Genomic DNA, 16,749 nt, shown 5'->3' on the forward strand with positions numbered 1-16,749 from the left:
TGTTGAGGGTGAGGTGTTGAGGGTGAGGTGTTGAGGGTGAGGTGTTGAGGGTGAGGTGTTGAGGGTGAGGTGTTGAGGGTGAGGTGTTGAGGGTGAGGTGTTGAGGGTGAGGTGTTGAGGGTGAGGTGTTGAGGGTGAGGTGTTGAGGGTGAGGTGTTGAGGGTGAGGTGTTGAGGGTGAGGTGTTGAGGGTGAGGTGTTGAGGGTGAGGTGTTGAGGGTGAGGTGTTGAGGGTGAGGTGTTGAGGGTGAGGTGTTGAGGGTGAGGTGTTGAGGGTGAGGTGTTGAGGGTGAGGTGTTGAGGGTGAGGTGTTGAGGGTGAGGTGTTGAGGGTGAGGTGTTGAGGGTGAGGTGTTGAGGGTGAGGTGTTGAGGGTGAGGTGTTGAGGGTGAGGTGTTGAGGGTGAGGTGTTGAGGGTGAGGTGTTGAGGGTGAGGTGTTGAGGGTGAGGTGTTGAGGGTGAGGTGTTGAGGGTGAGGTGTTGAGGGTGAGGTGTTGAGGGTGAGGTGTTGAGGGTGAGGTGTTGAGGGTGAGGTGTTGAGGGTGAGGTGTTGAGGGTGAGGTGTTGAGGGTGAGGTGTTGAGGGTGAGGTGTTGAGGGTGAGGTGTTGAGGGTGAGGTGTTGAGGGTGAGGTGTTGAGGGTGAGGTGTTGAGGGTGAGGTGTTGAGGGTGAGGTGTTGAGGGTGAGGTGTTGAGGGTGAGGTGTTGAGGGTGAGGTGTTGAGGGTGAGGTGTTGAGGGTGAGGTGTTGAGGGTGAGGTGTTGAGGGTGAGGTGTTGAGGGTGAGGTGTTGAGGGTGAGGTGTTGAGGGTGAGGTGTTGAGGGTGAGGTGTTGAGGGTGAGGTGTTGAGGGTGAGGTGTTGAGGGTGAGGTGTTGAGGGTGAGGTGTTGAGGGTGAGGTGTTGAGGGTGAGGTGTTGAGGGTGAGGTGTTGAGGGTGAGGTGTTGAGGGTGAGGTGTTGAGGGTGAGGTGTTGAGGGTGAGGTGTTGAGGGTGAGGTGTTGAGGGTGAGGTGTTGAGGGTGAGGTGTTGAGGGTGAGGTGTTGAGGGTGAGGTGTTGAGGGTGAGGTGTTGAGGGTGAGGTGTTGAGGGTGAGGTGTTGAGGGTGAGGTGTTGAGGGTGAGGTGTTGAGGGTGAGGTGTTGAGGGTGAGGTGTTGAGGGTGAGGTGTTGAGGGTGAGGTGTTGAGGGTGAGGTGTTGAGGGTGAGGTGTTGAGGGTGAGGTGTTGAGGGTGAGGTGTTGAGGGTGAGGTGTTGAGGGTGAGGTGTTGAGGGTGAGGTGTTGAGGGTGAGGTGTTGAGGGTGAGGTGTTGAGGGTGAGGTGTTGAGGGTGAGGTGTTGAGGGTGAGGTGTTGAGGGTGAGGTGTTGAGGGTGAGGTGTTGAGGGTGAGGTGTTGAGGGTGAGGTGTTGAGGGTGAGGTGTTGAGGGTGAGGTGTTGAGGGTGAGGTGTTGAGGGTGAGGTGTTGAGGGTGAGGTGTTGAGGGTGAGGTGTTGAGGGTGAGGTGTTGAGGGTGAGGTGTTGAGGGTGAGGTGTTGAGGGTGAGGTGTTGAGGGTGAGGTGTTGAGGGTGAGGTGTTGAGGGTGAGGTGTTGAGGGTGAGGTGTTGAGGGTGAGGTGTTGAGGGTGGTTGAGGGTGAGGTGTTGAGGGTGAGGTGTTGAGGGTGAGGTGTTGAGGGTGAGGTGTTGAGGGTGAGGTGTTGAGGGTGAGGTGTTGAGGGTGAGGTGTTGAGGGTGAGGTGTTGAGGGTGAGGTGTTGAGGGTGAGGTGTTGAGGGTGAGGTGTTGAGGGTGAGGTGTTGAGGGTGAGGTGTTGAGGGTGAGGTGTTGAGGGTGAGGTGTTGAGGGTGAGGTGTTGAGGGTGAGGTGTTGAGGGTGAGGTGTTGAGGGTGAGGTGTTGAGGGTGAGGTGTTGAGGGTGAGGTGTTGAGGGTGAGGTGTTGAGGGTGAGGTGTTGAGGGTGAGGTGTTGAGGGTGAGGTGTTGAGGGTGAGGTGTTGAGGGTGAGGTGTTGAGGGTGAGGTGTTGAGGGTGAGGTGAGGGTGAGTGAGGGTGAGTGAGGGTGAGTGAGGGTGAGTGAGGGTGAGTGAGGGTGAGTGAGGGTGAGTGAGGGTGAGTGAGGGTGAGTGAGGGTGAGTGAGGGTGAGTGAGGGTGAGTGAGGGTGAGTGAGGGTGAGTGAGGGTGAGTGAGGGTGAGTGAGGGTGAGTGAGGGTGAGTGAGGGTGAGTGAGGGTGAGTGAGGGTGAGTGAGGGTGAGTGAGGGTGAGTGAGGGTGAGTGAGGGTGAGTGAGGGTGAGTGAGGGTGAGTGAGGGTGAGTGAGGGTGAGTGAGGGTGAGTGAGGGTGAGTGAGGGTGAGTGAGGGTGGGTGAGGGTGGGTGAGGGTGGGTGGTTGAGGCTGAGTGAGGGTGAGTGAGTGAGGGTGAGTGAGGGGTTGAGGGTGAGTGAGGGGTTGAGGGTGAGGGGTTGAGGGTGAGTGAGGGTGAGGGGTTGAGGGTGAGTGAGGATGAGTGAGGGTGAGTGAGGGGTTGAGGGTGAGGGGTTGAGGGTGAGTGAGGGTTTGAGGGTGAGGGGTTGAGGGTGAGTGAGGGTGAGGGGTCGAGGGTGAGTGAGTGAGGGTGAGTGAGGGGTTGAGGGTGGGTGAGTGAGGGTGAGGGGTTGAGGGTGAGTGAGGGTGAGGGGTTGAGGGTGAGTGAGGGTGAGGGGTTGAGGGTGAGTGAGGTTGAGGGTGGTTGAATGAGGATGAGTGAGAGTGAGGGTGAGTGAGGGGTTGAGGGTGAGGGGTTGAGGGTGAGTGAGTGAGGGTGAGGGGTTGAGGGTGAGTGAGGTGGTCAACATATGAGGTCTGAGCGTAGAGTACTCAGTGAACTGAGAGGCATGAATAGGCGGCGGGCACTGGAGTGGGGAGACAGTGCTCAGAGCGAGGTCATGGTAACAGCTGAACGTGTCACGTCGACCTCCCCTTGCCTTGTCTTCCCAGCGGTTTGCAATGGAAATGCTTTGAGAGTTGGACACCGACTGAGCAGGGACACATTTTCAATCGATTCCACGTCCTTCTGCCGTGTGATCTGACCTTACACTGCAGCTGCGGGCGAGAATCCGGCAGTCGACACACGTGGACCATAGTCGATCACAGGAGGCAGCCATGAATTATGCGCGTCATTGCCCTTCGCGGAACACTCATTGCACTTCATAGTTTTAAAGAGTGCGGAGTGGATCTCGAATGGCAAAAGAGCGCAGCAGCGGAGTACCGGACAGTCCAAAACAAATGACGCGCGTCAAAGGAGGGGCCGGGGCCGGATGCACAAAGCTATTTACCAAGAGTAGCAGAAACTTCAACCTGCTAATTAGGAGTTGGTGAGCAGTAACACAGTGTACTTTTTACTACTCACTCACTACTAAACGTAGAACTATCTTTACGAGTCACAGAAGCTAAAGTGGAAAAAGAACGGTAAGCTCTTTAGGACTGCAAAGCATAACGGAAGAAAGTCAGTGTGTTCAGACAGGCACAGTGGCCATCCCGGTTTACAACCAGAGATCTTCGCCAACACCTACCGCACCAAGCACAGAGCCAAGGACGTGAAGACGAACCTCTCTGAAGGGCAGCTAGACATGCTGGACACGGACATGGACACATCAGGGGGCGGGTTCAGGGTCGACGGAAACTGAGGCGGGGAGTGAAGGATAGAGGGGGCTTCCACATGTATGTGGGCAACGGAGCCTTATAGATCAGTGCAGTGGATGAAGTGAACAACATCCTGTACGCAGTATGAAGAGGGGGAAGTGGGGATTTTTAAAAAAATGCGACACGGCGGGCAGGGGAGGGGGCGGAGCGGGTAAAATAAACAAACAAGACGGAGGGAAGAGAGGGGAGGAGGGAGGAGAAATGCGACACGGCGGGAAGGGGAGGGGGCGGAGCGGGTAAAACAAGACGGACGTGCACGCGCTTTTAAGCTCAATGCGCATGCGCATTGAGCTTAAAAGTCACGGGCACTGCAAGGAATCGCCACGATTCCTTGCAGTGGATAAAGAGTGGATAAGCCCCCATAGTCTCGCTTGCTCGATGTGCATGCGCATCGACAGGCGAGACCTAAAAAGTGAAGATACTATTCAGACAGAATTCAAAATGCTAAATGTGCAAATAAAGAATTCTATAAAATGCTCAAGGAGTTTTGTAAACCTAATTGCCTAGAAGGAGCTCATTTACACAAGATTTCATAGGCAAACTGGCAAATCGTTACACGGCCAAAGCAGACACGGACTCATACTTAACTGTATGCCACAAAATCAGGGGTCCCACAAGGCTCTTTCATCTCTCCCATGCTTTTTAACATCTACGTGAAGTGATTACCAGCACTGATCAATCAATTTCACCTCACATGCTACAACTATGTAGATGACGAGCAAATACTCCTTTAACTGGAATGCCTCCAAAGACATTGGAAACTCGCCTATTTTCAGTCTTAAGAGCCGTGGATCAATGGATGACGCGGAGCCATATCAAATTGAATGCGTCCAAAACTGAAATCCTCATGTGCAGAGATTGGAAACATTATGACCCAGTCACCGCCTGGCCTGATGATCTGGGAATACCGCCTAAAGTATCAAAGGAAGTAAAAAACCTTGGAAATTACCATGGACCCAAAGCTATTGATGAATGCCCAAGAGGACAACCTAGCAAGATCAAGCTTTGTTATTATAAAAACTCTGCAACAAATCTTACTCCCCCTCATTCGGGATTTACACACAAGGTCCAAGCTACAAGCTCCCTTGTTCTGGCTAAACTCGATTACGCCAATAGCCTCTACTACGGATTACTTTTAACAACCATGAAAAGACTACACATGATTCAGAACTCAGCTGCCAGACTACTATCTATACTACTATTATAAAGAGAGAACACAAACCTTTTGGCAAGGTAAACTCGGGAACCGCAGCGCCAATCCACACACCCAGTACATTGTTGTAATGCTCAGGGTGTGCAGATGGACATAGGCTATAGAAAATAAAAAAATAAAAACGTACATTTAAAAATATAACGTAACAAAAACAAAAAAAAAGTAGTGCCCTGAAAGTAGCGCCGGCCGCGACGCTGACGGCCACGACGTACCGCTGGCCGCAACGTACGTGATGACGAGGAGGAGCAGCGGTGAAGTGAGGAGCTCGGGCAGGAGCGGCGGCTCAGGTAAGGCTCTGGGACACGGGACGGGAGGGAGCCGGTGCGGGAGGTTGGCTCGGAACAACTGCGGTACGGCTCAGGGTCTGGGGGCAGCATTTCAGGGACATGGGACGGGAGGGAGCTGGGACGGGAGGGAGCCGGTGCGGGAGGTTGGCCCGGAACAACTACGGTAAGGCTCAGGGTCTGGGGGCAGCATTTCAGGCTTGCGTGCACTCCTGCCACGGACCCCACCCGCCACAACATTGTCCGGGACACAGACAATGTCGTGGCGGGCAGGGGCCGGAGTGCACGCAAGTCTGAAATGCTGCCCCAGCCCCCTTCTGCCCCAGGCAACGCTGGGGCGGGCTGCTTGTTACATATAAAACCGCAAGACCACATCACCCATGCCATGAAAGCCCAGCAATGTTAACCGATTGCCAGAAGATCCACGTTCAAGCTGATTTGTATCACCCACAAAGCGATTCATGGAAGGGGACTGCTCTTCATCAGAAATGAAATCACAAAACACATTCAACAAAGGAACCTCCGCTCTAGAGTGGCACCTCGCCTCAAAATCCCAAGATACAAGAAAAAAAAAAAACATGGGTGGCACATGCTTCTCTGTTGAAGCAGCCAAACTATGGAACTCTTTACCCCCCTGCCTCCAACATAAGATCCACAGATACCCACCTTATCTTTAGAAAACTACTCAGGAATTGGCTCTTCCCCACATAAGCACCATACACAAACAGAAATATAGAGCATATCCCTCTGTATATAAGCATTTGCACAATAGATATGTACATACATATACGTGTGTGGTGCCTTGTATAAACATGTAGAATTTCTTTAGTTGTATTCTATGTTTTTAACAGGTATATAAGTGACTGCATCAATCTATTAGGAACTATCTACAGTTGCTTCACTACTGAATTACAAAAATGTACACACAAATAAAATGTAATTTTAGTACAACACTTGAAAGCCGGAATTTATTTAATGCATTTATAATCTATATATACACACTTATTTCCTTTATGCATCTATATACCTTCCATGAACTTATGGATCTATATATTTATTACTTTTCTTCTAATTCAGCATATCCAATGCACTACCCCATTTCCCACCCTATACCTCTCTCAATATATATCCTCTTCCTCCGCTCTCATTAATCCCAAACACATAGCACTACAATGATCCCCAAAATAACCTTTCTAGACTCTTCCCTACTTTACCTCTATTTGCATCACTGCACACTTTCTACTATTCCGATCCCCAAAACAAGCTTTTCTAAACCCTTGCCTATAACTCCTGCACATCCCTTTCACTTATCCCAAGCCTCCTCTTACTGCTTTGACCTCCAAAACAAAAAAGTTTAAATCTTCCCTGTTCCATCCCTCCACTATCCTTTACAATCCAATTAACATACGAACATGTTCACCTCTCAAATTATTTTCCTATTTCACTATACTAATTCATCACTAAATAAAGAAACTGGCAGGTAAGTGTTTTTGGCACACTGAAATCCCTTAGGAAGTTCCTAACATTACTACCCAGGTCTGCCATGGAGATGCTCACTCGTGCTCAGATTCTCTGCCGCCTTGACTATGCCAACGCACTTTATATAGACCTACCAGGATACCAGCTCAAGAAACTCCAAGTAGTACAAAATGCAGTGGCCAGAGCTTTGATGGGCATCCCAGGCAGGTCTAGCGTAAAAACATTGTCATGATCTGCACTGGCTTCTAGTGGCTAAAAGAGTCAAATTTAAGGCTCTCACTTTGGCCCATTCAGCCCGTCATGGAGCTTGCCTGCTCTACCCGAGGAAACTGTTTAGTTTCTATTCCGCCCGAAGACACCTTCGCACGGCCTTACAGTGCCTGGCATCGATCCCTCGCTTTCGGCTTGTTGGAGTTGGAGGGAGCTCTCTATCTTTTAAGGCAGCTGAAGCTTGGAACTCCCTTCCATTTGAGTTACGGAACACTCTAGACCCCAGTTTGTTTAGGAAAAGATGAAAAACTGTTTAGTTAATCGGCAGGGATGCATAGTTCCCCACATGGTTCTATTTGGCTCCCGCACCGGGACACTGATGAGTAGCAGTGCGCGATACAAATGCATGTAACATAACATAATTAATCCTTTATGGGTTCCGGAGTAGCATGCTACTCGCCAACAAAAGTGCTTCAACCACTCATCAGGGGATAGCAAGCACTATATAAAATGCAAACCTTTCCCCCCCCCTCTTCTATCCCTCAGCTATCCTTCTAAATCCAAAAAACTGAATAATATCCACTACTCAAATTATTTATTATTGCACTATACTAATTCACCACTAATCCTTTATGGGTTCTGGAGTAGGAGCAACTTGCTGAAAAAGCACTTTGACGCCTCGTCAGGGGTCATAATCGCTATATAAAAACAATTACAAAACAATACAATTTAATAATTGAGCAATTGGTCCAGAGTGTCTGCAATCAACCAGATGGCTCTGGCCGGAAGAGGAGCTGCGATAACACTGAAATTAAGGGAATCCAGAACAATCAACTGTAGTATAAACAAGTAGACATTGAAGGGGACACGTTTATTTGGCTTTCAACTCCACGTCCCCCTGTAGACAAACAGCTTCCAACCACCTAGGCTGTGTCTTCCAGGAAGCTTGGCGTTTATTTTTATTTCTCCGATTTCAAAGTGAGAGGATTTATGTGACAATCATGCTGGCTAGTGGGGGTCTGCTTCAGTAAGGCTGTACAGATATTTTATTTCTAGCCAACAAAATATAAATGTCTGAATGAACTGAGCTGACGATCAAATAAATACATTGGGGGAGCACATTCCTACACTATTGTTTGTGCCCTGTATACTTTTATCAGGAAAACTGTAAGCAAATGTAATGGTAAATTCAAATAAAGATGTGTGGTCTACAGACAGTATGCTCCCATACCATGCATACTCCAGACTGCATCACTGCACTTTTAGCCTCTACTCTACACCACACCAATGCACTCTACTCCACTATGCACCACTGCACTCTACACCACTCTACGCAAATGTACTCCACAATGCACCACACCCCAAAACACTGCACTCATCAATGCGCTCTATGCCACTACTCTATACCACTCCATCCTGCACTACTACTCCATGCCACTTCACTCTGAAACAATACACTACTCCACTGCAATCAACGCTGTGCCACTCTATGCAACTGTCCTCTGCACCACTTCACTCTGCACACCTCCTCTAGGATACTTCGATATGCAACTCCACTGTGCTCTACGCCAATCTACTCTGCACCTCTGTACTTTACTCCACTTCACTCAACGATGCTCTACTCCATTAAACTCTGCTCCACTATCTCTACTCCACTGACTTATGACTACTCCACTGTGCGATGCTCTACGCAACCCCCTCAATGCCACACTACTCTACGCCATCTAAGCAAGCCCCTCTACTCCACTGCATACTATGCCACTCCTACACTGTGCTCCAGTCAACTCCAAGCCCTTCCACTCTCCCCCCCTCGATCACATTCCACAACACTGTACACTACTACAACACTCCACTCAACTGTATGCAACTCTGTGCTACTCTATGCCTCTCTACGACACTCCACTCCGCTTTACTTTACCATACTAGCACGCTGAATAGCAGCCACTCTGGTGTACAACATGAAAAAAAACATATTAGAGCCAATAGCTCCTGTATAGGCGAGACCTATTGGCTTGGTTAATGCTAGTTATGGGTCTTGGGCTTGCAGAGATCTAAATTGTCGTTATTGTGCCTCATCTGAAAACTATTTATAATGTGTCTGAGAAAACACTGTGTCCCAGCGGGTGCAAAACGCGACAGAGTACTCCGCCCATCGACCCATGGCCAGAAGCAGTTGCACTCATCTTGCACTATCAGGGCAGACCTTGAGCATCAACCATTTACCCGCTCCTTTCTTTACCAGCAGCGTTCAGAATTCAGCGCATGGCTGTAATTCACTAGCCTTTGGAACAGAGAAGGTTTTGGATCCTACGTCTACCCAGCCCAGATCTCAACAACAGAGTAAACAGAACAAGATGGCTGGATAGGGAAAATTCGTATCATGAGTAACAGTAACGCAGTCAATATGTACTACGTAACCACAGTCTTATGTACCAAAACAAATTTATTTTCTTTTTATCTGGTTTTTTCAAAATTTCAAAAACACATGGGCAAACCAAAGACTGTCACGACAGTGAATTCATGAGTACAATATCTACACATATACAAACATCCAAATATACAATATTTACAAAGTGAATGAAACACAATGAATAAGAACAAATAGAAATGACACACCAAAAACAATGACGTAATTCAGTATTCAAAAATTAATTGCATTTATATACAGTGAAAAATTCGTGCAAAAAGCAAGGGTACAACCAGTCCATGGGAACGTGAAACCAAGGGACAGGCGGGGACAGATGGAGTGGGACGCCTGCCTGCCTGCCTGACAACACTGTGGTTCAATGTTTATATTGGGTTGCACAACTAGGGTCCCAAATGGTAGACAGTTTCTTTTCTAGGTGCACCCTTTTGAATAACCACAGGGTGGAAGTGTCGACGCGTTTCGAACCGGATTGACGGTTCTCTTCAGGACGGGGACTGGGAACAGTGAGTCTGCAAGTGGCAAAGAATGTGCCGTGGTGTCGGTAATTCACAAGGGAATGGTTGTTTCTGTGGTTAGCCGAGTGTGATTCTTGTTGATATGTTGCCCGCCGCGCGGTACAAACTCGAGAGGGGAAACGGCTCACATTATGACTGTATTGTCTTTGGAAAGCTGGGTAAGTAGCTTTGACAGAGTGGGGCGTCTGATCACAGAGGCCAATTTGGAGCCGGCGGGCGGTGTCTCAGTAAGCCGGGACTTCTTTGGGAGGATTCAATCTCTCGATCTCTCTCAGTTGAGTGAACACTGATAGACTGTGTGTTCACTCAACTGAGAGAGATCGTTTCCCCTCTCGAGTTTGTACCGCGCGGCGGACAACATATCAACAAGTATCACACTCGGCTAACCACAGAAACAACCATTCCCTTGTGAATTACCGACACCACAGCACATTCTTTGCCACGTGCAGACTCACTGTTCCCAGTCCCTGTCCTGAAGAGAACCGTCAATAATCCGGTTCGAAACGCGTCGACACTTCCACCCTGTGGTTATTCAAAAGGGTGCGCCTAGAAAAGAAACTGTCTACCATTTGGGACCCTAGTTGTGCAACCCAATATAAACATTGAACCACAGTGTTGTCAGGCAGGCGTCCCACTCCATCTGTCCCCGCCTGTCCCTTGGTTTCACGTTCCCATGGACTGGTTGTACCCTTGCTTTTTGCACGAATTTTTCACTGTATATAAATGCAATTAATTTTTGAATACTGAATTACGTCATTGTTTTTGGTGTGTCATTTCTATTTGTTCTTATTCATTGTGTTTCATTCACTTTGTAAATATTGTATATTTGGATGTTTGTATATGTGTAGATATTGTACTCATGAATTCACTGTCGTGACAGTCTTTGGTTTGCCCATGTGTTTTTGAAATTTTGAAAAAACCAGATAAAGAAAATAAATTTGTTTTGGTACATAAGACTGTGGTTACGTAGTACATATTGACTGCGTTACTGTTACTCATGATACAAATTTTCCCTATCCAGCCATCTTGTTCTGTTTACTCTGTAATTCACTAGCAGCAGGCTTAGATGAAATTGCAGCATATTGGTCAAAGTTAATTGCACAAAAACTGTCAACACTAATAATTGACAAAAGTCCAAAAAGGGTATGTTTGTTAAAGCTTGCAACGTTGTACCGTTTAGATGTACAAACACCCCCTGCATGTTTTAATATTACCATAGTACATTTCCTTTACTGCCACACACTGCAAGATGGCCTTTACAAACCAAGTTGATGTTTCCATATAACAGTAAATGCCCATGCAAATTTCTTCACCAACTCAACACCAATGTGAAGAGGACTGGAGAATGGCAAGAACTGAAGGGACTGTGAAGACCTTCATCCACCACAGCTTCCCAAACCTACATGAGATTCAACCCTGCGCAAAACTTTCATTTCAAATACACCTCCTCAATCAGGTTCCTTTGCAAATACATATATTTGTGATAAATAGAATGCAATGCCTTTTTCTGGGGCTCAATCGCCATTCTTCAAGTCCAGTCCTCTTATGTTAACCACCCATCGAAATCACAACTTACATCCTTCTCGGACAGTAAAAATAATATTTTGATAGAACAATTATCATCAGAGCTGTAAGACGAGCCCACGGTCTGGCCACTTAAATAGAAATATATAACCAGTTAACAAGTAAAACCGGTACAGGCTCCAGTGGAGAAGTGTGGCTCAAGTGGTTGGAGCGGCAGACCCTGATGCAGAGGTCTGGCCCGGACCAGGGTTCAATTCCCCGCCTCGGCGGGTCTTGGGCTCAAATTTCCCCGGACCTGACAATTCTCGCCTCGGTGCCTATTCCAATCATGGAGTCCCACTCTGTAACTCTGGGCAATAGCTTGCTTAATCTCCACAATGGCCCCTCGCAGCGGGATGCCTGGCTTTCACCTTGGGGATGCCCAGTAATGGGTTATCTCGCAGGGGAATACCAGGACGGGTTCCCTAAGCAAGCGCTGGGATGCTTTCGGGCAGCCATGCGCTCTACAAATCAAATTTCATTCATTCATTCAAAACGTTCTTAACTATGAATCCAAAAGAACATATTAGAGAGCCTGCACACCAGAAGCATCTCAAAATGCATCATATTACTTAAACAGTACTTTGAAAAGAGAAACCTTAAAAAATAAATAAATTAAAAAAACGTATTTTGTGGTTTTCGTAGCAACATACCTACATTTTGTCTATTGTAGAACAAATCACGGTTACTGCAAAAACACATCACAGACGTCTCAGAAATTAGGAGTAAAACCATATTATACAAAAATCAGAACAAAGAAATAGATATGCATAGGGATTCCTCACCAGAAATCTGACTTCCTGTGGTTACAACTCTGCTTGCACTGGCCATTGCTCTCTGAGCCAGGATGGACTCAGAGGGAGTTGAGAACACAGAGACGAAAGGCTCCTTGCGAAGGACGCGCTGTGGGCCCGGGTGTCCCAGGGGAGTGCAGGATGCCAGAATCTATCAGAAAAAAATAGGAGTACAAATAATAAATGTACTTTGTGACAACAAAATCTCTGCTTAGGAGATTCATTTTCACGATAAGATTTGTCACCCTTTGAAAGAATTATCCGCCAGATGTCCACACCTGCAAACGATGCCACCGGAAAACTCACTGTTAACATTGCAATTCAACAATCTTTATTCGATCTATAGTGATCAATAAAGATAAATACACAAATACCAATATCATTAAAAAACACTGTACAACAGCGACAATAAAAACATGAATACATCACCAATGATAAACACTAAAAAAACAATGCATTAAAAACACACAAAAATTCATAACACTATGCTAATTAATCGCCAAGTACTAATTAACATTAATTATACATTCTAATCTAGCATTCCTTTTCTTAACTGGATACTCCATTTCAGAAAACAACACACGTTGGCGTACTTAAGAATTGTAAATAAAGCAGAGCTACTCAGCATTAGTACAATACAATGTTGAATGTATTAGGGCAGACAAGGTTTGGTCCCCCTCGATATAATAAATAAAAGTAAAATGAGACACTCAATCTGTCCCAGAAATGCTATTGAACAGAGGGTCGGGGAGGAAATCCTAGTTCTTATCCGTTTTCAGAAGAGCCCAAAAATGCACGCTATCCTTCCTGGATGCTGCACTTTCCAATAATTCCCCATCCCTTTTTAAAAAGTTAGTCATCCTATTTAAGAGAACAACTTTCTATTCTTGTTGTGCCTATCGGATCTCAGAAGCTACACTGTGATGGGCACTCCATGATTTTCTGAGCCTGCGGTTGGCAATGAAGAAAGACCCATCCAACCACAGAGTTCTCATTGTGTATAGAAATTAGTTTTAACAAACCTCCTAATTATATATGCCAGGCTGTTATAGTACTGCATCTTCATCCCATGGTCACCATCAGACAAGCAGTCTAAAAAGATTCCTAAATGGGATGTAACCAGAGTATTTCATTTTTCAATTGGGTTACTGAGCCGCCAGGCTGATCCTAAGCCATCTGTAGAGCACTGGGTGATAGAAGCTAAATTAGCGCTACACTGATATCTATTAAATCGGCAATGTAGCAAAGGCACACAGTGCATTGTGATCCCCCCTAATCTGTAAATACAATATCTCATTTAATGAACCAAGATACAAAGTCAGAAATAAAATAAATCGATAACTCAAGCTCTCCCAGCCCCTCTATACAAGGGTAAAACTATAGCAACCCCTCCTAATACTTCAAGAAGAATTAACCCACTCATTAGTGGGTAAACAATTAAAAAGTTTGGTCCCCTGGAGTCCAAATAGCAGCAGTCCCTTTAGCTGGTACACCTGGGTCCCGTGGACACACAGGAAGCTTAGCGCTAAAATCACTGCACAAAAGATAACCATGGTTTTGTGAATGTTGATTAGCACCAGAGGGTTGCAATTTAGCAATAAAGCTAAATAATTCAGTGAAATGAGCACAGACAGCAGTACTAAAATTATTACAAATATAAGTCAAATAAACAGTGCGGTCTGGGAAATGCAAAGTATTAATGCTAAGAAGGAAGGCGAAGCAGTTTTGATCAGTGTCACCTCTACCTGGAAGCTCAGACTGATCCATACGACTAAACCACCCATGGCTCGCTCTCTTAGTGACGAAGTTACAGGACAGGAATAACAAGCATATCCTTCAAGGTGTGGTGCATCTATCTGTAAGCCAAGTCTCCTGTATTGTTATTATATTGTACTTTGAAAAACAAATGCCTCCCAGTCTTTATTGTCACTCACGGTTGTTAACATGTGGGCCTTAATTTGAATAGTGAAAGAATGAGGCAATATGCAGCTCTGAAGTAGGCCATCACTAACATAGTATGTCATTTAGATCCTGGCTGGGAGTAGGTGTCAAAGTGTAAGGACACAAAGATTCTCCAAAACTCGCCCCCCTCCAACTTCTGACCAGAACACTGGGGACTTTTATAATATAGTAAGGCCTGGCTGAGTAGTATGCTTGGCAATCATGTACTGGATTGCATCTTTTTAAAATGGTAACACTTACCTGCAATGTGTAACATTGCTAATGCAATAGAATTTTCCAAAATTCTGGGGGGCCCCGATGAGATAGAAAGGGCAACGGCATTAACAAGTTTCAAGTCCCCTGCAGTAGGGCCACGTTCCCTGTGAAGCTTACCTTGGAATTGTTTCCAGAGACAGCGGGGTTCAAGTTCTCTTTTGAAGACATACTGTGAAATGGATACAAAAAGGGATTTACAACGAGCACTCCCTGCAACTTATCACTGTGAGCATGCAAGGAAAATACACATCACTTCTAGCTTGCAGAACCAGGCAAGCAGTGGGTACACTACTAAAGACAAGACAAGTCAGATCATACTTTCGCACTGCTGCAAACACGACTAGAGTTCCAATTCACATAGCCGCTCAGCCGCAATTTAGACCTCACCCACTTTAATACATTGGCATTTCCATGTACCCCAACACCAACTGCCAAAACCTAATGCATTCTACCATTCACCCATCACCTCGAGAAGAACGAATAATCAATTCCCAAAAAAGGGGAGTACTACTTAAGGGAGAAACAACGGCTTGAAAACCTCGCCGATCATAGAACAATGTCTCAACACACTTTCTCTAAGCACCTCGAATCCTACTAAAATGAGACGAGTTGATTCTGAACCTCAACTCCCCCTGCCCTGACACTAAATGGCATAGCACACAAACCCTCTTACCCGGTGTTCAGGTGTCTTCTGCTTTTTTTTTCACCACCACCAGCAGATGACCTAAAAGCTAAAATCCACTCCCCAGTGATGTACTGTTTTCAAATTTCGCTGATTTGGCACCCGATTGGTCGACGGAAGAAGCGCGGATCAGATCTACGTGATGACGTAATTTCACCGCTGCCCGTTTCCGGAAGAAAAAAAAAGCCGAAGACTTTAACTGGTATTAGAGTGGCCATCTTAGAATACATGTCGTCTACCGGGATCAAATCGGCAGTGGATGCGGCAAATTCGCGTGAAGTATAATTGTGCCCGACTCTGTAGTAATCTCTTGACACTTTTCGATATTTGTTATTATTATTTTCAAATCTTACCATTTTGTATAATTTTCTGTAATCTGGAAAGCAAAGTTTAGTTACACTGGCTGTAGATGTATTTCAGCTGCAGGACGATTCACAATGAAGGGCTCTGAGCGATACCAACGGTATTTGTGAATCATACATCCGAAATCAACAACTCAAATACAGAGCATCAAACGAGCGCCGTTCTCGCTCGCTCTCTCCCCTCTGCTGGTTCCCGGCCTGTGTAGGCCACCCCCTTCCCTCTTCAAGGCAGCTCAATCTGTCATGCAGTGGGAGATTGTATTTTATTTATTTATTTATTTAATGCCATTTAAATAGCGCGAACTTTACCCGAAGGTGTCAGAGTGCTTTACATTTACATAAGAACCAGTTGCAAAACATAAGGACTTAGGATTACATGCGTTACATCAAAGACACAAACAGAAAAAAATTCAAATGTACAAATAGTAAAGTCACTCAAGGAAGAGGTACAAATGGATATACTCAGTACAAAGGTCTACTGCGTATACTAGTGATGAGTTATCTCTAGGGAAGGGACACGAATGGATATACTCTAAGCGTCACATAGGAATGTTAGAGAGTACAAAGGTCTACTGCATATACTAGTGATTAGAGTTATTTCTATATAAATAGGGAAGGGATCAGGGGCGGATTGGCAATGCGGGCATTCGGGCATCGGCCAAAGGGCCAGTATCTCCGTGCCCTCTGTGTGGGAGGGAAAAAAATGGCCCACAGAGGGCACGGAGACAGAGACAGAGAAATGAATGCAGCTTCACTGTGCAGTGATTATCTGCTGTGGCCTCTCCTTCAGCCCCTGCCCAGCAAAGCAATCAGGCTGAGGGTGGCTAGGGAGGGGGTGATTGTTTGCAAAAATCGGCCTCCCTGGGGGCCAGGTGTTGCTCAGGCCTTTGAGCCATTTTCACCAAGGCCCCCCTGGGGCCCACGCAGCACATAAACAGTGTTAGTTTTTTTTTGTTTTGTTTTTAATTTAATGCGATTTTATATAGCGCAAACTTTACCAGAAGGTGTCAGAGCGCTTTACATAAGATTCAGTTGCGAAGCATAAGGACTTAGGATTACACGTGTTACATAAAAGATACAAGCAGAAAAAATTGCAAATGTACAAGATGTAAAGTCACACAAGGAAGAGATACAAACAGAAAGAAAAATTGCAAATGTACAAGTAGAAAAGTCACTCAAGGAAGAGAAACAAATGGATATACTCTAAGAGTCACATAGGAATGGCAGAGAGTACAAAGGTCTACTATATATACTAGTGATTAGAGTTCTCTAAATACCTAAGGAAGGGATACAAATGGATATACTCTAAGAGTCACATAGGAATGGTAGA

At 46.2% G+C, this 16,749-nt stretch overlaps 1 protein-coding gene across 1 annotated transcript in view; it reads right to left on the reverse strand.

The window, feature by feature from the left end:
• LOC147685073 (aurora kinase B-A-like) overlaps positions 1 to 15,032 on the reverse strand; it is a 122,766-nt gene extending 107,734 nt beyond the window's left edge. Inside the window, 3 exon segments of the mRNA XM_086940954.1 lie at positions 12,150 to 12,309; positions 14,493 to 14,544; positions 14,959 to 15,032. Coding sequence (XP_086797080.1) covers positions 12,150 to 12,309; positions 14,493 to 14,543 — 211 coding nt within the window. The 5' untranslated portion in view covers position 14,544; positions 14,959 to 15,032.
• Positions 15,033 to 16,749: the final 1,717 nt, after the last annotated feature.

Source organism: Lissotriton vulgaris, chromosome 10 (assembly GCF_964263255.1).
Source record: "Lissotriton vulgaris chromosome 10, aLisVul1.2, whole genome shotgun sequence".
Lineage (NCBI taxonomy): Eukaryota > Metazoa > Chordata > Amphibia > Caudata > Salamandridae > Lissotriton > Lissotriton vulgaris.